The following is a 27,136-nucleotide window of genomic DNA, read 5'->3' on the forward strand; positions in this document are numbered from 1 at the left end:
TGCATGGTATTCCAACCCTTGTGCAAACCCTTACTATGGCCAGCTCTATAAGAAATCAAAGCCCCCTTAAACAGCACCATTTTGGATCTTACTATAGGAACATGCTTCTTAAAGGTTAATCCAGAAAATGTGATTCGCTGTTAATCTCTCTGAACAATAGCTGCCAAAACCCTGTCACCCATAACCCCAGTGAAGTGGCCTGCAGAGGAGCCCTTTCATTAGAGGACTTAAGCAGGAAGCAGACATGGCAAATCACAATGGTCCAAGGCCTAAATACAACAAAGACTGTGGGAAGAATGGGAGACATATTTGAAAAGACAAAGATAGCAAACAATAAGAGAAAAATGATATCACTACGTTTGCATGCATGGAGATAATGCTAAATACACGCATTACTATATTTCCATTTTTTTATATTTACTTGTACATATACATTGATATAACTATGCCTTGTTGAAACCAGTCTCTTGTTATTTCTGCTACTTATTTAGAATTTAACATTACCATTTATATTTTTGCTCTTTGTAGGAATATGTTGTGATGTGTGAGCTCCTGTGTCCAAATAATTTCCCTTGTGGATCAGTAAAGTTTGTATAAGCCCATTAATTCAAATCGTCTTTACCCATAAACCAGATCATTCTTGTCTCAGTCTACATACACGGTAAAGAACCGAATAAGTGCGAAGGGGGGGCTATGAGGCATTCAGGTGTGTATAGTAGTTTGGCATTAGCGCTGAAACTTTGCAGCTATAATTGCTTTAAAATACTGCTATCATACATATAACCACTCTTGGCAAACAAAGATAATGTAATGTATATTGTGCAAAATGTGAGCTTTTGGCCAGGTTATAATGTTGTAACCTCATCGAAAACATACCTGGAGTTGTGTTTTGTTTCATTCACACATGTCTACAGAGCTGAAATGATCAAAAATTATCAAAATGATTCTAATAAAGGTATAAGGAGTTTAAAAACACAGTGGAGCACTTCCTGTACACCCACTTGACATCACAAGGTAGTACATTGCGTTTCCTGTTTGAGAGAAGAACTTGTATTGTAACAGATCTGAAAATAGCATTATATGGGCCCTTTAAACATTTGATTATCAGACAGGCATTGCGTTACTCACAAGTTATTTGCTTTTAACATAGTGAAGGGGTTCATAGTTTGAAATTGCTGCTGATATGAAACGAGCGATTACACGTCCAAACACATGTCTAAAATTTTCCTGGCTGTTTCTTATCGTGTGCAAATGAATGCCTCTCCTACCCTGTGTCTAATGTAATCAGACTACGTGGTTACAGACAGCAGAAATCAGAGTACAAACAGTCTTCTCCAGATGTGTTATTAGGATATGGGAGTAGGCCTGTCACAATAAATACTATATCGACTTATCCTTCAATATACAAAAGCTGGCTGGAAAAATCATTTTTGGGGGTCAATATTTGTCATGGGTACTTTTTCTTTGTACTAGTGGAGAATTATTTTGACATTTTTCTGTTCTACAATAAGATTTAAGCTTAGAGAATTTAATAAATAACTTCTATGACTCATTATAGATACAAAATGACATTTTTCTTTTTTTGACATTTCATTCTGCTATGTATTTTATTGCAGTTATACATTTAGAATAGTTTTTGGGGGTAATTCTGCCTTAGGATTTACTGTGTCACTAGAATATACTGTATGTTGTACTTCAAAATTTGTTGTCGTGACAGGCCTATCTGGGAAAATCGAAAAAGGTGCACTATAACTTTTTGTTAGGAGATCCGTCACCTGTTTTTTTCTATGGATATGTCATTGCTCTGCCTGGAATGTTCCACAGTGTGACATTAAACAGATCTACCTCACATTGATTCAATTACAGCTCAAAAATACTGAGAAAAACAGGCTTTCTGACGGTGAGTGTGGTCGCCTCTCCACAGATCTGACATGTAACTTGGTCTGTTTTGACCTCCATGAAGATAAAAAATATTTAATACAGCATTTGAATGATCCTCCACCAGAAAAGTTACACAATGCATCTTTAACTGTTACATGCATTTTGATAAATCAGTTTAAATTGGACGACGCGGGTTATCCGGTTTTCCTGTATGCTTGCTGAAGTATTGTTGTGAAGCCAGATTCTGCTGACAGACACACTTGGACTAAATCCTCTTAATCTGGTCTCAAACCATCTTGTAGTGCAAAGGCAAATGTGCACTAACAAAGCTGTACATTAATGGGATCTGTAAACTGAGCCCGAGGCCTTCACCAGAACGTAATTAAGGTGAAGAATGGAGATCGTTGGAGAATGGAGAAGAGAGTCTTTACATGTCCACAGGCACAACATCAAGTATAGATTTATGGACGCAATCAGGAAAGATAAACTATAGGGTGATTAGATGTAATGACAACGAATGTCTGTGGAAGTGAAGACCATATCATATCAACAAATATAGGTCATTTAATATGTCAACAAAGCAAGGTTGAAAAACACAGGAACGTAAAATATTTTAATTGAAATTTGTTCTTTAAACCTCCACTAAACAGAAACACGTGCTTTGAAAACTTAAATCTCCAGTCTCTTACAGACGTTTGAGAAAAAATTTATAACAATCAATACAAATCAATACGCAAATCACAACAGCTAGTGCAATGGCTCCCTTTCTCTCTTTGTGGTGTTGAGTTACGAAGCTAAAGTATGAAACTGAAGATGTCAAGTGTGACCAAACCTTATTTAACCCCCATTCATAGTCATAGACCTGCTTTAACTTTAACTGGACTGCAAATGGTGGCATAAAATATCGAAGCATGGATGAATTGAAGCAGGGGTGTCCAAATTTTTTTCATCAAGGGCCACATATCTAAACACAGACGAAGCAGAGGGCCGATTGAGGGCTGTAGACTGATGCTCAGTACAGTGAATAATTGAAATATGTGCATGTTTAACACGTTAGAATGAGCCATCAGTCTTTATTCATGCTAAGATCCTTAAACCCACAAACTAAATATTAAATATTAGCTTTATCAAGGTAGATTTTCAAAAAACTTGCAGTAAAAAATATTTTTTATTGATGCAAGGTAATTTGGGCCAATTCACCTGGAAGTCTGAGTGCCAAAAAAATTTGTCTGAGGGCCCCATTTGGCCCCCGGGCCATAGTTTGGACATGTCTGAATTAAAGCAAAGTCCAAGTGTTAAAGGTGCATTGTGTAACTTTTCTGGTAGATGGTTCTTCAAATGCTTCTCTTCAATGAGATGTTATTGCTTTGTCTGGAATGTTTCACAGTATGGTATTAAACCTTTCTATCTTCACGGAGACCAAACCAGACCAAATTACAGGTCAGATCTGTGCATAGGCGACCCCGCTCACTGTCAGAATACCTGTTTTTCAAGGCATTTTTGAGATATAAAACCAGCTGTAACAGAACAAATGTAAGGTAAAGCTGTTTAATGTCATAATGTGGGAAATTTCAGCCAGTGTAATAGCATATCCATAGCAACAAGCAGGTGAAGGACCCCCAAAACAAAAAGTTGCATAGTGCAGCTTTAAGAAAGTGGAATTTCCTGTATTGTGAACATAGAGTTATCAAATTAAAATTGTGAGATGAGATCTATTCAGAAACAACAAAAACATTCAACCCATTCATTAGAGTTATTCATACCGAACCTTTCAGTGTGCCACAAGGACACTGTTCATATAACTGAATTTTTTTAATAGATTGTGTGGAAGACCAATGACTTTATTTGTACATTTAAAAACATCTCTGCAGTTTTGGCATTGCTTAATCACCACTGCAATTCTCAGCTCTTGTTTCTGAGAGTTGATCTTATAAAGTGTGCGGTGAAGAATAAGGGTGATCAAATGCAGGTAAGTGAGCTATAACTCTGGAAAACAACAAACAGTTTTATATGAACTGGTCCAAGATGCAAGTTTTTTTTTATTTTCAATCTCAGGATCCATTTATAGTAGGCCTGTCACGATAATTACTACATAGGCTTCTCGTTCAATATATGAAAGCTGGAACAGTATATTTTGGGTCTCGATAGTCATCGTGTGTGTAATTTCCTTGAATACCCTAAATGGAGAGATTTTTGATTTTTTTGCTGATAAAAGTGGCCATGCTTCCTCTATACTCAACTGACCCCCCCACGCACATATCCCAGGGAGTACCATCAACTATTCCACTACTGCGCCATTTATATTTATCTGTTTGATCAAGTACACGAGACCTTTACCACATTCAGTCTCTACGCAAGTCCTACAGAGCACAGAAGGTCAGGTTTTGTTCAAGGCACAATCAGAACCATGATGCATTGTGTACATTGGAGAGAAAGAAAGAGAGAGAAAAAGATCTAGCGCATTGGGTTGACGCAAAAAGAATGGTGGGCCAATAAAATATGTCATCACCCATTTACATGTGTGAGATTTGAAAAGCTGACAGCATGGAGCCATTAAGAGTGCTGTCACAAAATGTTATGAAGACAAGTTTACCACTGAGAGTATCAGATTGACACAAAGCAGATGGAGATAAGACTAAAGGAGTAAAGGCCAGGCTCAGATTTGTACTAGAGCTGCATGATGTACTGCAAAAATATTGATATTGCAATACTGGATGATGCAATGGTCAATATAGCAAGACAAGAAATATAACACAAAGTTCTCAACTTTGCTAAATTTTTGTTTTTTTTTAAGTAAAATGGACAAAAAGTCTGATTTTACCCATGAATTTCCTTATTAGGTCCTACTTGGTTTAGCCTTGTTTTTTTCTGTCATGTTTTGTTTTAACAGTTTGACTAGTAAATAAAAGCATGAACTTTTTTTTTTTTTTTTTTTTTACTGAACTTATTGGACCAAAAAGTATGTTAAAGAGTATCATAATTATATCTTTATCACAATACAGTGCATAGTTATTGTGCAGCCCTGGTTGTACGGTGCATGGTACGGTCAATACTATACTATACCACTACTTTTACTATACGGTATCATCTGAAACATGAAAAGGTCAAATTAACATATTTACAGAGACTAATTCAACAGTGAGTCATGTGTCTGCATCAGAACTCAAGATGGAAATGCTCTGGTAATTGCTGTGAAATGGTTATAAGAAGATTTTGCATTGAACTGGAATACAATGAAATAAAAACAGCAATAAAACCCTAAATATTGTATTGTTCATTAAATTCGTTATTGTGTATAAAATATACACAGTTCTCTGAGCACAAGACTGCAGTCATTACCCAGCAACTCTAAACTTGGAGTCCTCTAGTAGACAGAAGAAAATTAGGCTACCAACTGTGCCATCGGCCCCTCCAACCACCAATACTCACTCACTCATGCTCCACATATTAAAGGGACAGTCAAGAATTTTGGACATTGGCTAACTAGGAAATGAGGCCCAGAGTGTTGGAGACACTTTTTAAAATATTCCATCCAGTCTTTGTATTTGCTCTCTTCGCTGGTGCTAGGCTAACGCATGTCAATGGCCATAGTTTGCCTGACTCTAAAAACAGTCTTATAAACTCCACAAAGCACCCAGAGCAAATCGATTGTTACTCCAGATAATAAATGATAAATGTCTGTGTCGATATAATAATGTTTTGTTTATAATAATGTTTGAAATGAAAAACTAACATTGCATCACATGAATCGTTGCATGCTGAGGGACTATTTTCTCATATATCAGTCCACCGCTGTCAAGCTTTCTATAAGGACGTACAACTCGCTGCTGCTGCTCAAACATAACTCCATCAAATGCAAAGTTGGTTTTACTTCTAAAATTATTCTCTTGACATTCACATCAACAGTCTGGTGTAATAACAGATTTGCTTCGGGTGCTTTGTGGAGTGGGTAAGACAGTTTTTAGTGGCAGGATAACTATGGCCATTGACATGCACTAGCCTAGCACCAGCAACTTCTGCAAATACAAGGACTGGATGGAATATTTTAAAAAGTGTCTCCACACGTCTCCAACACTCTGGCTCACTAGTAAACTAGATCCTATGTCAAAAATTCCAGACTGTCCCTTTAATACAGACAAGATGGGTAACGTGTCTTGCTCAATAACACAACAACAAAATCCAATCCACTTTATGTATATAGCACATTTTATAAACATGAGAGTTTCCAAAGTGCTGTGACAAATTAATACAATAAAAGACAGTAAATTATAAATAATAAAGCATAAAGCTACTGGTCTAAGCAAGAAACCGCTGGTCTTTAGTTTAATGGGCGAACACTCAAAGCACTGAGCCACTCCTAGTCTCACTCAAACGCAAGATCATTCACAAGTTTCACAGTTGTAATCTCTCTTTGTCTCATTGATTATGTCATACAGTGCAGATATTATATTGCGTATGTGGTTTACTGGGTCAGACTATTGTGTTATCTTTTCAAAGCATCAAACATGTTGCAATAAACCCCAAAAGGTCAAAGGTAATTTCCCCAGAGCTCCAGCAGCGATACGACAATATGGAGCTCTGATGACTTGTAATAGTTATGTTTGGCGGTGAATAAAACTTAAGTAAGCATTCCCGTCTTATAGGCTGTTTATATAGCATACAGTACATGACATACTGATGAATGGCCTGTACTTTTCTACTGTAAGCTGCTGGCAAAGACTGCAGCAGCACCTATGCTCACATCTTGCTTGATTAGAACAAGAAATAGGCTGGCTAGAATTAGGTCACTTGGATTTTACAGATGGTCCTTGTTCAGGCATATTTTTCCAATTAGACCTGATTAGGGAGGGGGGTATTCCCAGACAGTGTGAATTATTAAAAAAACTGAAACGGAATCTGGTCCCGGGACAAGGTATGGGGTGACAGGCAGCATTCCCAAACAGGACGGGTGGCTGTGGGACCCTCTCCGTGGTTGAATGTAAGGAGAGCTTTCCTGCTATTGTCCCAAATCAGACTGGGAGTAGTAAAGAGGCAGGATGTTGTTAACAGAGGTGGACTGCTGTGATAACTACAGCTAATTTTAAACCTATGTTCAAGTTTCCTGTTTGTCATTGTATTCTGTTCAGCACACATCCACCTGTGTCAACTTTGTATCAGATGACCATCCACACATAAGCCTATTTATTTTGGCACTTTAACTTACCGTATCCAGTTTCTAATAAGACAGCCCAACTAAAACATTCATATCAGTGAATAAAAAAATATTAAAAGACAAATTCTTTGGTTAAAATGGTTCATATTTGCTAGTACAATACTGCACTAGACTAAAGTGCGTGTTTAAACCAGATAGTTTAAAGTTGCTGCCAGCCCTGCATTCACAGACTTTGATATCATTGTGAGAATGTCCTTGAAGAGTCGATGTGTGAAGTTGTTGGCGCTCAACAGCAGTGCCTGAGCATGTCACAGTGCCTCAGTGTCACCCATCGAGCCCCGCTGAGGGCAACTGACCACAAACTACCCCGACCAGACACACTGCTGACAGACTGTAGCTGGCACAGGTCCTGGCCAAGTGTTGCAAAACTGCCACCCATCACGTCTCTCTAGAAAACCTGCTCATTTAAACAACAGAGGAATAACCCCATGAATATCTGCAGCCACTCTGATCTATAGAGTATGACACCTGCTCCAGTGCTACCAGGAGGACATGGCTACTGGAAAGGCTTGGTGTGTGTGCTGTGCTTTGTGTGGCCCTGTTTGCAGTGATAAGTGCAGCTTGTGTAAACAGGGTGTGAGAGCTGTATGGTTGGTGCCCTATGACGCGACAGGTGGCACCTTTCTTGTGGGTATTTTCAGAGGACACGCGATAGGATCATATGCCCAAGTGTTGTGGCGATGTTTTTAAATAAAACCCTAGTTTCAGGAGGGCGTGTTCACACACAGTGAAAGCTGTGGACTGAACTGAAGCCTAACATTTAGTAATTACAGTAACAACTAGAGGGAGGATTTCTAAGCCTACAAAACGTGTCTAGAAAAAGTGAGTGTAAAACAGTTCAGATTGGATTAATACACTTCATGTGGGCCAATAAAAATAGAAAAGTGTGTCATGTGTCTCATTCTCACACTCTTACCTTGTCTGACAGTCTTTAACCTGACTGGACCTTTGCAGTTCCGTATGACCGTCTGTACGTCGTAAAGCGGTAATCCAGAAATAGACAGGTTTTCCACTTCTAGAAGCAGTTCTCCCTCAGCTACAGTCCCGTAGTGGTAAATCACCTCGGCGTTGTTCACGGGACCGATGTAGGCAAACTCCCCGTGCTCCGCGCCGCCGCGCAGCGCTACGTTCAGCTCCCCACGAGCATCTTTACCCACAGCGCACTCGTTCACTCTGGAGCTCCAGTGGCTTTTCTTGGCCATAATGAACAGTTTCAAGCGGCCCTGCCAAAATGATAAAACAAACTCACTGCGGCAGTGTGTTTAGAGCAGTAAATCCAAGAATAAGTAGAAACTTTATTCCTCTCCACAGAAGCATAAGTGCGCCCACGGTTCTCCTGTGGGACAATTCAGGGCATCCCCACGGCCCCTTACGCGCTCTCTACACTCTTCGGATCATTGTCCACTTTAATTCTGCTTCATCGATGTCATCTTATATCTGCTACAGTGCCACTCATATAGCGTATCCACTCAGCAATTCCCCTTGTTGCCCAAACTCACTTCAGGTGTTGGCGTGTTGCTGTATCCTCTGCGTAAAAAGTGACTAAACGCTGTCCTCCTCGTTTACCAAGAGCGACTTTATCGCCGAGTGCCTCTGCCCACAGCAGGAAGACCGCTCTCGTGTTGGTTACTACTTATCTGACTACTCCGTGCTCGTTCTGCAGCTCAAATGTGTTGGCTGTGTTGCTGTTCATGCGCACTTCATGTGCCATGGGAAAATGTAACATCCACCCAAGTTTACCCACATATTATATAGAATAGAGGTGTCCATTGGTATTTTCCCAGGACATAAACATAATTTAATGTAACACTCCACATATAATAGAAACTACAGACATTCCTGTATTACTAGCCAATTATTAAAAACGGATTTACAGCAGTGAAATTGCAGTAGAAAAATCTTCAAACATGCGTAGAGATTACGAAAGGCTCTTGAATGCAGCACAATTACAATGAGCGCATGCGTATTGTTTCAAAGTGGTTAAGGTCTTTCCTTGTTCTTTTTCCAGTATTAGGCCAATAAACAGTTGACAAAGACCACATGTATGAAGAGTTTTTAACACTTTATAAAATAGGCTACAATAATAATAATTGATTGCAAAAGTTGTATGGGTTGGTCTATAATTAGACTAATATTAGGGTTATTAAGTAAATTTTGTTCTTTCTAACACAGCATTAAGTCTCTTATAAACCGTAGTACAATACATTTATTTGAAATCCATTTTTAATCTGGCAATTCACAATCACAAACGAAAGAAAGAAATCATATGCTTCCGGTGTCGCAGATCTGCTATTCTGGTTTTACAAGTTCAGGAAAACCTCCCACTTGGTTCAGCCTTTAGTCATCCAGTAATGATTTTAAATAGTTTTTGTTTTTTTGTTTTTTTTTTTCTTTCCTCATGTTCAGAGCTACAAAATAAACCATATTATATCAGAATTTGTTAACACCTTAAAGGTGCTCTTTGTAACTCATTGTGTGGGGTCAGCCATCTGCTCGTCTTCATGGAGAATGAATTTATTTGCTTTATTTATTGCTCTGTCTAATGCTCCACAGTATGGCATTCAACTTATTTATCATGCATTTTCAATTAAAGGTTTATTAAATGCTTGTATATACCTTAAAATACATGCATATTACTGTGAGTAGGCTCGACTCTAAACAAATTTGACCTGTAACTTGGTATGTGGCGTTGTCTGATGGAGACATATATGTTTATTCTGTGGAACATTTCAGGTGAACAATAACATCTCCATGGAAATCAAGCAGATGATGAACCTTCACCAGAATAGTTGCGTAGTGCACATTTAAATACCATTTGTATCTGAACCATGCTTATGAAGTCAGTAATGAATATATCTTTTATTCATTGTTTACTTCTTATAAGATATGCCATAGCTTTAGAAAATGGTGCTGCTTTCTGAATGCTTGTAGTCTCTTCTTTCTAACATCCTTTTCACATTTGCAAAATCACGGCTAATACTGCTGCTATGTATGAAGTTTTATGCTTGTTTCTTATTTTGCTCTGATCATTCTGACCTCCAATGATGAGGGTCACCCAGCGTGTCTGCCAGCTTCCTGTCACACAGCATCACCCAAATCATGGAGACACACAGGCACCCGCTGGCCTCACATTTCATATTCTTTTTACACGTATCCATCAGACTATGCTTGTCCAGATCTCTTTGCACGCTACTTCAACTTGTTTCACCACAATTTGGCCTCTGTCGTTCATTATCTGTTCATCTGTGTGTGTGTGTCCAACTGTGATGTTACAGCTTCATTTATTAGAGGCACTTATAGGAATTTGTGAAGTTTGTGTATTTCTATAAACAGCCACAGATCAATATTCTTTCTCTTTCTACACAACTAATCAAAGAAAATAATTGTGTTATCTGGGCTACATTCCAAAAAAAAACAAAAAACAAAAAAACATATCGTACAACAACAATGAATAAAAGATATATTCACAAATGGTATTTAAATGTGCACTATGTAAATACTATGGTGAAGGGTCCACCATCTGCTTGTTTCCATGGAGATGCTATTGTTCGCCTGAAATGTTCCACAGAATACATTTATCTGAAGGCCATGCTTAAATCGCTTTTTTTTTTTTTTTTTTTTTTTTTCATGGTTCATATATTTTTTGTAATTGTTGGGATTTAACTGTGTTTGGTTAAATCCACTTGTCACTCACTTATGACATGACAGAGGCTGAGCAATAAGAGGGGGTGGGTGGGGAGTGTTTGCGTGTGATTCATTAAAGAGTGGATTACTGAGTAAACATATGATTGAAAAACATGTGACAGTCAGGAATTTTGGACATCGGACCTCATTTTCTAGTTAGCCAGAGTGTTGGAGAAGTGTGGAGACACTTTTTAAAATATTCCATCCAGTCCTTGTATTTGCAGAGGTCACTGGTGCTAGGCTAGTCCGCAAAGCACCTGAAGCAAAACAATTATAACTCCAGACTGTTGATGTGAATGTCTGTGTTGATAGAATAATTTTAGAAGTAAAACCAATCTTGCATTTGAAGGATTTATGTCTGAGCAGCAGCAGCGAGTTGTACTTCCTGATAGAAAGTTTGGCAGTGGCGGACTGATATCACCTAGCACCTGTCTTACTGGCAAAACACGGTAAAATTCCGCTGCTGCTGAGAAAATAGTCCCTCAACATTCGACGATTCATGCGATGCAAGGTTAGTTTTATTTCAAACATTATTCTATCAACACAGACATTCACATCAACAGTCTGGTGTAATAATAGATTTGCTTCGGGTATTTTGTGGAATGGGTAAGACTGTATTTAGTGACAGGTTAACTATGGCCATTGACATGCACTAGCCTAGCACCAGAGACCTCTGCAAGTACAAGGACTGGATGGAATATTTTAAAAAAGTGTCTCCACATGTCTCCAACACTCTGGCTAACGAGAAAATGAGGTCATATGTCCAAAATTCTGTCCCTTTAAAAAAACAAAGGAAAAATTCCACAGATATATTGAATATATGCTACAAAATATATAGTCCCAACACGAGACATCTCCATAGCTGCAACCTGTGTGACTGTTTGCCCTTTGTTACCATGACAACTTTTGGTGAACTCCATTCTCTGACCTTTGACCTCTGTGCACCCATCTGTACAATCCTGGCTCTGCAAATGAGGCAGGTCACATTAATCTAGTTTCCCAGAGTGCCCTGATAATGCCTCGTTCATCATCATATCCACAAAGCATTAGTTAGAAATCAGCCATGCGCGGCTCAGTGTTCCTCTGAAAGATTAAAGAATGAATGGAGGTGCAGAGAAGGGACATCAGATTATAAGACTGTGGAGAGCTCTTATGTCACATGACTGAGTGGCTGGGGCTTTACTGGCCTTCCCTCGATGTAAGATGTTCATGAATTCAGTCAATACTGTCTAAGTTCTAAAATGAAGTAGGTCAGACTGTGGTAAAAGCTACTTCAAGTGATATCTGGGCAGCTCTTCAGGTTGTAGGTTTAACTACTTAATATTTAGAGTTCATTTTATCCACTTTTTTGTCCTTCTTGAATAATCCTGTCATATACGTACATAGATATAGGTACTTGAAAAGCCAAATCTTTTCTTTTGTGATACTTGATGTCTTTGAGAACTACTGAAGTAGGTAATCTATAGCACAGTGTTTCTCAAACTGTAGTCTGATTACCACTGGGGCTCTATGCAGTTTCAGTATTATGTTTTATTTAAATACAAATGTATGATTCCTATAAAGGGACAGTCTGAATTATTTTTATTGTAGATTTTGTAAACATAAACTATGTGTGTCCCCTACTCTCTCACTGGTTCTCAAGCTACTTATCAAATTAGAAAGTAGAATGAGCCTCACATGAGTTTTGCTCTTTTTTTTTTTGACATTTGGATTGCATAAACCCGAGCATCTGCAGACCATCCATAATTACTGCTAGTTCAGCCTCTGCAGCTCAGTGAGGAAATTCTGGAGGATCTGGGCTTCTGAGCTTTCATATAATTTCATATGAGGAATGACTTATACTGAGAATGTGAAAAACATGTATGTATGTATTTATGTATGTATGTATGTATTTATGTATGTATGTATGTATTTATTTATTCATTTAATCAAACAAGCCTGCCAGTTTTAGTTGTTTCATTTATACACGATTAACTTCTATGACCTTACATTAACTTACATTAACAAAGGATGGGTTTTGCATTGGCTTTAAACTGTATTGTTAAGAATAATCCAGAAGCGTCCGTATTGACTGAGGCTCTGTAGGGCTGGTAAGCGCTGAGTGAGTGATCCACTATATTCAGCATATTTAAGTGCCTAAATTCACGTCAGCACATTTGTGATGCTGGCTGGGCTCCATGTGGGGAAAAAATGCTGCAAACACTAAGCTTCTCCAAGACATTGATGAAGCACAACAACACAAGATGGTATTTAGTATGCAAAGATGTGCGTGTTTAATTGGGGTACTGTACATATAGGTTGTACTTTGATTTATAGAAATTCAATCTGAAGGGTACATGCATTTTCTGTAGCAACACATGACACTGATGAGATAATTCCAATTCTGCACCAAGGATTGTTCAACAAATAGTTCTAAACAGGGATAGACTGTGACTTAAAAGTGCTTTGCGTAACTTTTGTAGTGGAAAGTTGTCTGCACATCTCCATGGAGTCAAGCAAGTAAGCTACTAGGACAAGTTACAGGTCAGAGCTACGGATAAGTGACCATGCAAGTAATATATGTTTAATACTGTGGAACATTTTAGGCAAAGCAATATCTTGTCCATGGTTACAAGCATATAACAGCCCCTCCCCCTCAAAAAGTAACAGAGTGCACCTTTAATATCAGCAAAATTGATCATTCTGATGGGCAATTTGGAAATAGTAGCTCAAACATATGTATATTTATAATTTAAGAGCAAAAACAAAACTGCTTTAAAGCAAACCAATGCAAAAACAAAAAAGTAAAAGTAATTGCTACGGTTTACTGTATATACATTTTCTGTATACATTAGTTTTTTGTTAAATTACATTTTGTCATGATTTCTGTGTTCATGTGCAGTTCATCCAAACACACAATTTTGGATATAAACTTCCATAATCGCGTATGTGTCTGTCTTCTATAAAATCCTTTGTACTGGCTGCTCCTTATTTCTCTACTTTTACTGATTCAATGTGTCTTGGATTCTTGCAAAAAAAGTTGTAGCATGCAGTTTACATTAGTACGAAAACATATGTAATCTAATATACTTTTTGGTTATGTATTTGTATTAACTAAACTTTTGTGCACAGATATTGAACTGTAAAAACACTGTTATAGAAAAAAACAGTAGACTGCACAAAGCATACCATAGAGTTTTTATGGAAACTCTCAAAACCACTAAGATGTGTTCCAAATGGACAGGCAGTATAAGTTACATGGACATGAGAAGAGAGGTGCAGAGAAGGGTGATGCTAACTCTCAGTGATGATGTGGTATGACTGGGTTAGGTCATGTGTTTAAGTGCAACTGAATAATTCACTACAACAAAAATTCTCCACAGAGCTCTGCCAGCCTGCTATAGTCCGCCATACTCCACCCACCTGTATCCAAAAGTCTTAGAATGTGAGCAAACACAAAAAAATAAATTAGAAAAGTTTGGAGCTGTCTGATGGATGCTTTCTGAATTTTGCCTTGAGCAACCAAATGTCTCAAAGGCTACAAATATTGGCTTTTATTTTAGCTTTAATAATGAAAACGATAAAACTACTCTGGCAGTTTTAAAGATTCAGCGGATTTAGAATTAAAAATGTATTATTATTTGTTTACTTCACAGGAGCCTATGAGTTCACTCCTTATACGTTGTTTTCAGACTCTACAATGTGATGATAACATGCACCCAGATGGGGGCAAGAGCCAGTTTTCCCAGCAGCTACATTTTTAGTATAACACTCAGAACAAAATTCTTCGAAGTGGTTAGACTCTTGAACTTGCTATACTACAAAACATACTTCCTGCTCACCGTCTCAAATATTAGAGAGCTGTGAATCAATCAATTACTCAATCAGTATATCTTTATTTATCACCGAGGGGCTATTTAAAGCACATTTAGCAGTAAAAATACAAGAATAAAAAGTAATACAAACCTAAAATAAAGGAGAAATTCAATTCTGTCAACTGGAGAAAAGTTTTTTGACCTAACATGTTTGGCAAGCTGCTTCTTCACTTCTGATCAAATTGCTGGTGGACACTGCCTTATATCTGCCTGAAGGGAGGCACCAACTACTCTGAAACTAACACACCTACTTGTTTAGAGTTTCTGAATCATATTGTCATAGTCATTCAAGTCCCTGATGGGTGCTTTCACGCCTTTGAGCATACAGGCTATCACTATTGTTTTCTTTGTTTTGATTTAGGATGGAGCTGCAAATAGGAGAGAGATGATGTCTGAGCCCTCCATTTCTGTTCAAAAATGTATTGTCTTTCCCAACAAAAATCTCTTTTACTTCCCTCTCAAACTAATTCTTTTCTCTGGCGAAGATCTGTGCCTCACTATCCTCAAAGGAATGGATAGTGTTGGTACATCCTCTTGTAAGTGTAAATAATACAAACCCGAAAGATCTCAGTGCAAATCAACTGGGGGGTTCATCAAAGAAAAACAGCAAAAACCAGGGCAGTTTGAGACGAGGGGAGAAACAGCCCTCAGGACAAAAATGTCTTTCCTCTTTGTCCTGCAGCCCAGGCATCACAGCCAGTGTCCAAGGGGAGCCAGATGAACTCAGGAGAGACAACAGGAAAGCCTTCAATTAAGCCTCATATTAGATAGAAGTGATCTCAAATCCAGCAATGTCTTTAAAAAAACAAACAATATGCTTTATTCAACGGGATAGGCTCTATTCATGCTTATGTCACAAAGCAGGAAGATGTTTGGAAAGATGAGATTACAACTTCCCAGACCCAGTTTTCTTCATCTCCATGTCATTGTAGTATTCTGTTATGTTCGACTAATCAACAATTACAACCATATCTTAGTTTTCATCATTTCCCCATTGACACACAACTCCGAGTGCACTGGGGACATGCAATTAGAAGAGATGAGGGAGTCAAATTCAAGATGATTCCAAAGTTCACAGTCTTCATTTTACCACTGACGTCATTTACTTCAATGGATTTTCTCAGTCTTGGTTTTAATAGATCCATGTTAGGCGAGCCCAGTGTCTGTAACTACTCCAGAAGTTGTAATTGCATCTTTTCAAATGTCTTCCTGGTTAATGTATAGGGCCTATTATACAAAAGTGTGAGTTGGAGACAAGAAATTCAATCACCTTGGGGAAGTCTATATTAATTTTTATTATTTATTTTTTTTTTACATATTTATTTGTTTTATTGTCATTAAAAAGCAAACTTCTTTCTTAAATGTGCATTGTGTAACTTTTCTGGTTGAGGATCCGTCAGATACTTTTCTTCTTTCTTTCATGATATTATTGCTTTGTCTGGAATGTTACACAGTATGGTATTAAATCTTTCTATCTTCATGGAGACCAAACCAGACCAAATTACAGGTTTTTGATCTAAAAAAAAAAAAAAAAACCTAGAACAGTTGAATAAATGTAAGGTAGAGTTGTTTAATGTCACACTGTGGAACATTCCATGCAGAGCTGTGACATATCCATAGAAACAAGCAGGTGACGGACCTTCCACCAGAAAAGTTACACAATGCACCTTTAAGTCAGCTTAGAAATATCCAAATTCTTACAGACGAAACTCATGTGCAATTGAACCATTGGTGAAACTCCGAAACTATCTGTCTCTCAGTGGCCAACAAGGCAACCATTGTGTCCAGGTGTGTCTTTGTTTGCCTGACCTTGCCTGGCTCCTGGGCACGATCACAGAGTCTAACCAACAACACAAGCCCATGGGAAAGTCACTTTACAGCGCAGGATTAGAACAAATCAAAGAACCCTTCTTAGTGAGAATGTGCTTCATGACACTGCAAGATATCCTGCTTATGTCTGAACACACCGCTTCAGAGCTCAGGCATTCTTAAAGCTGGTCTTGCTGCTAAGATATTGTTTTTATGTGCAGCTCATTTGAAAGGTGGACTATCTAGCTTTTTGGTTGCTTGTTTCTATGGATATGACATTGCTCTGCCTGGAATGTTGCACAGTATGACATTAAACAAATTATAGATGGTTTTATAGGTTAAAAATACCTAGAAAAACAAGCAGTCTGACTGTGAGGTTGGTTTTCCACAGATCTGACCTTTAAGTTGGTCTGGTTTGGTTTCCATGAAGATAGAAAAGTTCAGTGCCATACTGTGAAACATTTCAGGCAAAGCAATAATATCTCCTTGGAGAAAACCATATGACCGGCCCTCTACCAGAAAAGTTACACAATGCGGAAAACTGAAACTGAAATCTACTTGAATTCAGGATAATCTTGGGATCTGTTTACACGAGAACGCTTGCTGGTAAAAATGACAAAATAGTTTATCGGAAGTGCCTTTTGTTTAGATGGTGGCAGTGTTTTTGGGGCTTAAAAATGCAAAAATCTGAAACCACCCTTCAGAGTGAAAAAGTTGAATACGCTCCACCGTAGCGTTTCCGTCTACACTGCCCAAGACGCAAAACTCTGGTCCGATCTGCTCACATCGTGTATGCATTTACGTCACATACATCACCACCTCGTGTCACCACCTAGCCGCCTGGCATGCATACCCAATCGAATTCCACATGCTTTTGCGTCATTTCCTCCAGAAAACGCTTGTCTAAATGCGGAATCAAAAGTGAAGACACGACGCCACATTTGCATCTTCTGTTCAGACCATCATCATATAAACATAGCCTTGATTTAGTTTTACAAGAATGATAAGAATGATAATTGTTTTGATTGGTCAAGATGATGATAAATTGTTATTTTTTTTTTCAAATTTCAAGAAGAAAATGGCTACACTATGCAACTTTTTCTGCTACCTGCTTATCTTCATGGAGATGTTATTGCTTTGCTAGTTCTGTTCTACACTCTGGCATCATCTAGCTGTTATTTTTAGTTTTTACTGCTCAAAAATATTTTAAACAACATGCATTTTTACTGTGTGTGATGTCGCCTCTTCACAGATCTGACCTGTAATTGGGCTGGTGGTGCTACCTGCTTGTCTCCATGGAGATAGATGAGTAGAACAAGTGTAGATCATAGCAGGAAAGCAGTCGTAAATCAACAACGTCATGGAGACAAGCAGATGTGGGGGACGGACACACCAGATATTACACAGTGTGCCTTTAAAAGTAAACTATAAGACAACTATAAGACAAAAAGAAAAGAAATAACGAATCAATAAAACCTGTCAAAACTGCTGAAATTAACGTGGGATTCAGGTCTTTTTACTTCTTTTAGATATTGTGTGTTTGGAGTGTAGTGCCTTTGGGAAGCAGGCCAAAACAAAGAAATGCTATGTATGGAAAACTGTGTATCAACAGGTCATGTACTGCAATCCAAAATATTTTTACATGCTATGAGAATCTTAAGTGAACATCAGCATTAGAATATTTCCAGAAAGAACGACCAAATGACCAAATGTGAAAACAGATATAGATTTACAGTTTACAGTTACAGTCCAACACAAATGAATGCTTGTGAAATCTGAGCTATTCTATCATGCCCAGTTGGATAATTAGCCTATTTGTAGAACACAATCCATACACAAATAATTCAAAGTGCTTTTAACAATTTACAATACAAATATGTAATTAACTGTAAAAGAAAAGAGTACAGAATAAAAAGATCTCAGCGGTACAGCTAAACAAGCGGTACAGCTAAACAAAACCGTTTTGAACCTAAACATTGTCAAATTTTTTATTTTTTTTATTTATTTTTTTTTTATGACAGCTTAAAGTGTAATATAAGACTTAAATAAAGGTAATATAAGACTTCAGGTGCAAACGTAATTATCACTCTTTATTTTTTTAACTAAAAGTACAAGAACATGTCCAGTTTCCAATGTTTAGAGCTTGGAGAGGACTGGCCTCAGGAGGATGGGCTGGACTGTCTGGGGAGGACAGGTGCTTTCCCCTCTTACTCACAGTTCAGGAGTGGACAAAGCGCTTTATGTTGAGGCAGCTGGAACCAATAATGATACAACTGTGTAAAGTCTCATAAAAGAGTAAAAATCAGTGGCTGACAACTACAGTAAAACACTATACAGATGAGGAAAGTTTATAGAAACATGCTGCTAAGACATTTTGTTATAGGCCTATAGGAGGAGGTGTTGATAATAGGCTCCAGTTGTTTAGAAATTTCATTGCAGGGTCAACTGAGCGGTCGGACGTTTGTTTGTTTTTTGCAGACCTGAAGGTTTTTCAAACATTGGCATGATTTTAAGCTTAAAAGTGCACTATATGTAACTTTTCTGCTGCGTTTGTTTTTCCTTTGAGATGTTATTGCAATATAGACAATCGACCAAACAAAGTTACAAGTCTGATCTGTGGAGAGGCTGGTCCACTGTCATAAACTTGGGTCTCAAGCCCTATATTATGCAAAATTTACTCTTGTGAGCTTTAATTTATGTTAGACTAAAAACATACGTGGAGTTGTGTTTAGTTTCATTCACACATGTTTGAGTAATCCTGTATTATTTGTCTGTCTACATCTCCAAAGATCAAAATGCTCTGTTGCACCTTGTGATGTCATGAATCGGTAGTTTTTACGTCAACAATTACCTTTTACCTTTAGTTCAGTAGAGATGGGCAAATCCAGAGTTGAAACTATCCAAATGTTTCTAGTGAAGTTGGAGTTTTAAGTGAAACTGTGTGTTTTCTGTTTGAGAGAAGATCACAGCCTAAATATGCAGGGTTTATGTATTAAACATGTATGAATGAAACAAAACACAACTCCAGGTTTTTGATGAGGAACAACATTATAACATAGATACAATATAGCTCAATATGAGACTTTTAATGATTGTTTGATTGAATTTGCTGAGATAGGCTTTTGTGAAAGATAACATTTGGCCCACGAGATCCGAAGAATTAACATTATGTAACAACAATATCACACAACAGTAAATTTAGAAGACACAGCACCTTATAATATTTGGAGTGGCACAACAGACTTGGACCCGCACCAGCACAGAGGCAAATATTGACAGTAGGCAGACTTAGATAGACATAGACAGGAGTGGCTATTATGTAACTGTGGAAAAGGCTGCAGCTATGAGGTCTGTACAGTGAAGGAGTGCTGGCAATGGTAATTCACGTTAAATGTCCTATATTACACAAAATGGATTCTTGTGAGATTTAAACCATGTTATAATGCTGTTACTTCATCAAAAACAAACCCAGAGTTGTGTTTTGTTTCTTTCACACGTTTGGTTAATCCTGATTTATTAGTCTGTATACCAGAGGTGGGACCAAGTCATTGTTTTTCAAGTCTCAATTAAGTCTCAAGTCAATTACCGCAAGTCAGAGTCAAGTCCCAAGTCAAATACAGGCAAGTCCAAGTTGAGTCTTGAGTCAGTGGCCCATAAGTCCAAGTCAAGTCCAAGTTGTCTGCTTTGAGCTTCAAGTCATTTCAAGTCTTAAGTACCAAATATAAGTTAGATTTTTGCAATTTATATGATTTCAAACTAAATTTTAAAAAAAAATCATAGTATATTTATATATGAGTATTTATAGAGTATATAAGTTGTAATCTTTCCTTTTTAAATGTTGTGACAAGATCTTAGTGTAAATCATTACACTTAGAATAGAGAGAATTCAGATTTAAAAGTGCTTCTCGAGTCTTCCCAAGTCACAGGCCTCAAGTCCGAGTCAAGTCCCTAGTCAATGACCTTCAAGTCCAAGTCGAGTCCCAAGTCTTTGTCCATTTTATCAAGTCAAGTCTCAAGTCCTAAACATACATCTCCAATGCTACATTCCACCTTGTGATGGTATGTAGTGGTAGTTTTCAGCTATGGTTTACCTTTTGTTCAGTAGATCCAAATGATTCTAGTGAAGGTGAATGGAGTTTAAAAACACACTGATGCACCTCCTTTATCAATACATGACATCACAAGGTGGAACAGAGCGTTTTCTATTTGAGAGATTAACCTAAATATGCAGGATTTGTGTGTTAAACATGTGAATGAAACATGAACATGAACATGAAGAAACAACATTAAAACATAGATCAGAAAATAGTGCAATATAGGTCCTCAAAGTCAGTTCAAATTAAAGAAACATAGAGTTAGTGGGTAGTCTTCTGTTTCAAATAAGATCATTATAACACAGTGAATGTTACTGACCAGCCTGTCAATACTACAATGCTTGTATGATTATGTATCTAGAGGTTTCATGTGGTTTTGATTCCCATTTTGTAATTTACCACATTGAATTTTTCTGCCTGGTTGCAAAAAACAAGCAAACAAACAAACCAAAAAAAAAAACTTAAAGATTCACTAACTTGGGGATGGAGAAATTCTTACTAAAAATGTGCACAGGAAAAAAACAAAAACTTCCCCAAACTTCCTCAAACTTGCTTATTTCTCAACTCTCGTCTCTCACAATATGGATAGGCTTTGTTTTTCATGGTATTTTTAAACAGTTGCAGTTGAATAAATACAAGATTGGCAAACAGAATGTCATAATGTGGGACATCCAGGCAAAAATATTAGAATCTCCATGGAGTAAGGTGGCTCAAAAGTTGCACAGTGTTAGGAGTGTGCAAAATATTGAAATAATGCAAACAGTGTGAGGTGGATAAATGATTGTCTGATAATTAAAATCTCAAAAATGCGTATAGAAAATCAGACAACAAAAAAACTAGGCACTGAGCACAAAGGTAGTTTGAAAAGACAGTTTGCAGTTTCGGCCAACATAGCTTTCACCAAGGACAGATGAAGGCCATGCTTTCTATATTTTTAACCTTAATAGCCAAGGTGCAATAAAGGCTTTTTAACTTTTCTAAAGAGACAGACAGAGTGCTATTTCTATGTGCATTTTTGAGATTTTTACCCGGAAGACAACCACTTAAATATTTTCAAGTGCTTGAAAATACATTTGACAAATTACTGTTTTGATTATTAAAATGCATGTATAACAAATTAAAGGGACAGTCTGGAATTGTGGACATAGGGTCTCATTTCCAAGTTAGCCACAGTGTTGGAGATTTGTGGAGACACTTTTTTAAAATATTCCATCCAGTTCTTGTATTTGCAGAAGTCGCTGGTGCTAGGCTTGTGCACCTCAATGGCAATAGTTAGCCTGCAACTAAAAGCTGTCTTACCCACTCCACAAAACACCCGAAGCAAATCTATTATTACGCCAGACTGTTGATGTGAATGTCTGTGTTGATAGAGTAATTTTAGAAGTAAAGTCAACCTTACATTTGAAGGATTTATGTCTGAGCAGCAGTAGCAGTGAGTTGTACTTCCTGATAGAAAGCTTGGCAGCGGTGGACTGATATCACCTAGCACCTATCTTACCAGCAAAGTAAAATTCTGCTGCTGCTGAGAAAATAGTCCCTCAACATGCAAGGATTCATGCGATGCAAGGTTAGTTTAATTTCAAACATTATTCTATTGACACAGACATTTACATCGACAGTCTAGTGTAATAATTGTTTTGCTTCAGGTGCTTTGTGGAGTGGAGAAGACTGTTTTTATTGGCAGGCTAACTATGGCCATTGACATGCGCTAGCCTAGCACCAGCGACCTCTGCAAATAGAGGGACTCGATGGGATATTTCAGAAAGTGTCTCCACACATTTTTAACGCTCTGGCTCACTAGGAAATGAGGTCCTATGTCCAAAATTCCAGACTGTCCCTTTAAGTTTATACAGATAGTGGATTAACAAAAGAAATAATGTTGTTAAAATGTATTTAGTTAGTAGTTTAGTTAGAAAAATACTGATATATTGCAGAGTAGCATCTCCCATGTATTGATTATTGTATGCAGCATGTATTGCAAAATCGTAATATTATCGTATTATTTTCAAGCCCTACATAGAGCACTTTTAATTAAATTATAATAATAAAATTGTATTTGTATAGTACTTTTCAAAACAAAAGTTACACAAATATACAAACCTCCCATAATAAAACTAATACATTTAAGGCAATAAACACAATGAAATACAAATACAAATACAAAGAATTGCCAAAAATGCTACAGGATACGATCAAACAAATGCTTGCAGGAATAAAAATGTTTTTAGTTGGTTTTAAAGGTGCCAAGACATTAAACTTTTTGGAGCTCAAGGGGCAGTGAGTTCCATAGACAAGAGCATGAACTGAAAAGGCCCTGTCCCCTCTGGTGGTCAGATTGGTCCTAGCCACAAAAAGGGATTCCTCACTAGAGCGGAGTACACATGGTGGAATATACGGTGTCAGGAGATCCATTAAGTGCTCTGGTGCATTGTTATACTTGCTCTGGTGCATTGTTATACTTATAGTTGTACTGTATTTGGTAAAAATCCATGTGTACTTTACATTTGGATTATTTAGTGACAACCAAACCAACAACAACATAAATAGAACACACTACTTATTTATACGTGTGAATAAACTGGATGCAAATTGTAACATTGGGCAAATAGACATTGCATTGATCCATACACCAAGATCTCTAAAAACACTTTTATTTTTATCACACTTACATCACTTGACATGGCTTTCAAACGATTGTAAAAAAAAACAACCACACACACACAATACAGTTCTATTTCTAAACCATTGCTTCTATAATTAGACAAGTCAGTGACAATTCAAAAAAATGCTTTGAAAATCCAGTGTTTTTGTCATATTTGTAGCTATAGTACAGTTTGCCCGTAAGTCATCCCAAAGTTTGTGGTATGATTTAATAGATTCTTTACATCGCTGTAACAATGGTCCTTGTGCCAGTGCTGGGTTGACTGAAGGCTTGACAGAGCTCCAGGAGATGTAAGGGGAGAAGGAGAGAGCTGACCCCCAGAGAGAGGGCCTGCCTGTGGGCTAGAGAGGGGCCGGGAGTGCCTCTGTTTTCTGAAGCTCCTCGTATAGATGTCAGCCCTGGATTGAGTTTCATTTGGGTTTTCAGGAAGTGGGGAATAATTCAAAGCAGAGGCTCAGCTAAGGCCATTTCACCATTCATTCATGCTACTTGCCTGTCCAAAACACTGCAACTAAAAAGAAATAAGAATAATGTGGAAAAATCTGATACAAACCAAGAGATGAATACATTTTGGGTTTTCTGAAATAAAGAAACAAAGCTACATTTTGCTAGTTAAGGTCAAGGGTCATGTTTCATCCAATAACAGCCCATTTAACCACAGGGACAGTGTAATTAAAGGGGACATACTAGACAGAATTGTTATAAGATTTGAACCATGTTTTATCAGTGTTTCCTCATCGTTAGCTCACTCTTTGTTGTGTTTTTATCTTGTCCTTAGGCTTCAGTGCTCTGGAAATGTCTGTTTTCACCTACCCCCTATCCCCACCCACTGTTCTTTACATACTTGCAATTATCTAAAAGGAATTAGACTTCAACTTGAAATGACCAAACATTCTCTTTGTTCCGACTTTAAATCCTCGATCTCAGGAATCGTTGCCAACACAGAAGAAGATGGCTCTTCGCACTTCTGGGGTTTGTGCAAACCGTTTAATGGTTTCTGATTCCTGACCTACTTACTAGCGAGAAATGAAATTGAGTGGAGGCACAAGGTGGCGCCAGCCTGGCTAATTATGAACAAGAAGTCAGAGGAACTGTTTCTATAAGGCTATTAGTTTGATTCTAAATACCAGGAAATAATCTGTCTTATTTTTTTTTTCTTTTATATGGTAATGATTATTAATCGTAGTAGCACCATAAAGGCTTAAACTATGTTATAGACTTATGATAATTTTTTGTTAAGACCATGTATATTGTAATTATCATATGAGACATGCATGTGAACACAAGATGGTGTTTGCCACACTTTCATACGTAGATAAATACTTTACGTAATAACATTTGTTTGTCTTTAGTCTTTTGCCCAAGGGCACAACAGCAATATATCCAGACAAACTATTTTCTAATGTTTCAGTATGGATTTTGCACTCATCGTTTTGTATTGCATGTGTCTGATATAACATACAAGTCTGTAACTTTAGGTCATTATTTTGACATTTTTGTTCGCTATAACAACAAATTACTCAGAGGTGTGTTATGAAACTATTACAGTTTACATAACAATTTTCATCATCGCCTCAGGAATCTTCCAGAAGAATTTTACCATCACCTGACATCACGCTTACACAACAAAAATACTAATCTCTCAATAGGAATTTTATGGGTATTTAACATTAAATCGCCCATATTAAACTGCTTTCTGATCTGTTATCATGTTGTTTCCTCATCACAAACAAACCTGGACTTGTTTTTTGCTTCATTCATACATTCAACACTCTGTTCCACCTTGTGATGTAATGTGGTAATACAGGAAGTGCTCCATGTGTTTTTAAACTCCATGAACCTTCACTGAACAGAAGGTAAATGGAAGCAGTTAACTTGAAAACTATTGCTTCATGACATCACAAGGTGGAACAGAGCATTTTGAGCATTGGAGATGTAAACAGACTAATAATAAAGGATCACTCAAATATGTGTGAATGAAACAAAACACAACTCCAGCTATGTTTTTTGAGAAAATAATATTCTAACATGACTTAAAGCTCATAAGAGTAAATTTTTTGTAATATAGGACCTTTAAGAACTGTATATATACTTTTTTTTTTTTTGTCTTTCCCTGTATCTTTCAACAGAAAAATACAATTATGCATCAGCAAATCATCCCCCACATGCCTTAGGGGGAATTAGCTGCTATATTTTGCTTTGTTAGGTAATCTAGACGTTATCTGAAGTGCATGGGGTCCAATACGACCACAATTTTCTTAATCATTACTGTGACAAATCCCCTCATATACACAGGAAAATTCTATCTTACTGTATTTTGGCCAGAGACAAGGAAAGGTCAATACTGTAAATTATTAAGGTGTTGTCATGGTTATTGATAATTTTAATATTACTTGCAAAGCTTTTTTCCCTTGGTGGATAAAAGGATACTATAGCAATAAGAGCACATTATCCTGAGAGACAGTGAGAGTATTAGCAGTCTTTGTTCCTCTAATATTATAGTGATGTTTGTGGTGCTGGTTTAAGTGTTGTGGTAGGAGAGGTAGTGGTAGTTGTAATAATAATTGTAATAGTAGTTGCAGTAGTAGTTGTAGTATTTGAGGTAGTAGGGTTGTGATAAAAGAGGTGGGTATTGGCAGTATTAGTATTAGTGTAACAGTAGTACTAGCAGTTGTAGTAGTTTAGTTGTAGTAGTAGGGTTTTGATAAAAGAGGTAAGTAGTGGCAGTATTAGTATTAGTGTTGTAGTAGTAGTAGTAGTAGTAGTAGTAGTAGTAGTAGTAGTTGCGTAGTAGCTGTTGTTATTGTAGTAGGGTTGTGGAGGTAGTGGTAGTGGTAGTAATAGTCTTAATAGTTGTAGTAGTTGTAGTAGTAGTAGTTGTAGTAGTTGTAGTAGTAGGGTTGTCATAAAAGAAGAAGGTATTAGTATTAGTACTAGTTGTTAATTTATCATTACATTTATGCATTTATACAGTGGCTTTCAAGATACCCAAAGCTCTTTACAGTTCATTATTCATTCACTCAACAGTGGTAAGCTACTACTGTAGCCACAGCTGCCCTGGGGCAGACTGAAAGAAGCAAGGCTGCCAATCTGCACCATCAACTCCTCCGACCATCACCATCACTTACACACTCACCACTTTCATACTAGTCAAAGTGGGAGAAGTGTCTTGCCTAAGGACACAATGTGTACAATCTGTGGAACCTGGAATTCCTAGTGGTCTCCCATCCAAGTACTAACCAGGCCTGGTCTTGCTTAGCTTCTGAGATCTGACAGGATCAGACTTTGACAAGCCAATATGGCCACATACTGGATTGTAGTAGTAGTAGTAGTAGTAGTAGTAGTAGTAGTAGTAGTAGTAGTAGTAGTAGTAGTAGTAGTAGTAGTAGTAGTAGTAGTAGTAGTAGTAGTAGTAGTAGTAGTAGTAGTAGTAGTAGTAATTGTTATAGTTGTTGTTGTTGCTACAGTAGTAGTAATAGTAGTAGCTATCTGTAATTGCCATCTGACATTCTACAGTCAGCAACTAGTATTTAATGACTCCAGAAAGCATGTCTTCCTGCTTCGCCTGCATTTGTCGTTATATTTACTGGACAGTACCTACAGAGGTAATGGTCTAATATGCCTCTAATTTTCCTAATCATTAGGCTGGCAAATCTTCACACAATATACGTACATGGACAAGAAAAGGCCATTCAAATATAAGTGTTAAGTGTTGTCTATTCTGTCATGGTTATTGATCATTTTAATATTACTTGCAAAGCTTTTTTCCCTTGGTGGATAAAAGGATACTATAGCAATAAGAGCACATTATCCTGAGAGACAGTGAGAGAATTAGCAATCTTTGTTCTTCTATTATTATACAGGCATTGTGTAGTAGAAGTGCTTCAAGTGTTATGGTAGGAGACATAGTAGTAGTTTGTGTAGGAGTAGTAGTGCTGTT

At 37.4% G+C, this 27,136-nt stretch overlaps 1 protein-coding gene and 1 pseudogene across 1 annotated transcript in view; both read right to left on the reverse strand.

The window, feature by feature from the left end:
- magi1b (membrane associated guanylate kinase, WW and PDZ domain containing 1b) overlaps positions 1-8,789 on the reverse strand; it is a 154,171-nt gene extending 145,382 nt beyond the window's left edge. Inside the window, 1 exon segment of the mRNA XM_055160545.1 lies at positions 8,010-8,789. Coding sequence (XP_055016520.1) covers positions 8,010-8,295 — 286 coding nt within the window. The 5' untranslated portion in view covers positions 8,296-8,789.
- A 17,599-nt stretch (positions 8,790-26,388) lies between these two features.
- On the reverse strand, positions 26,389-26,506 carry LOC129411160 (5S ribosomal RNA; annotated as a pseudogene).
- Between the last annotated feature and the right edge of the window lie 630 nt (positions 26,507-27,136).

Source organism: Boleophthalmus pectinirostris, unplaced genomic scaffold, assembly GCF_026225935.1.
Source record: "Boleophthalmus pectinirostris isolate CB_2022bp ecotype Guang Dong unplaced genomic scaffold, ASM2622593v1 HiC_scaffold_3, whole genome shotgun sequence".
In the NCBI taxonomy this organism is placed as follows: domain Eukaryota; kingdom Metazoa; phylum Chordata; class Actinopteri; order Gobiiformes; family Gobiidae; genus Boleophthalmus; species Boleophthalmus pectinirostris.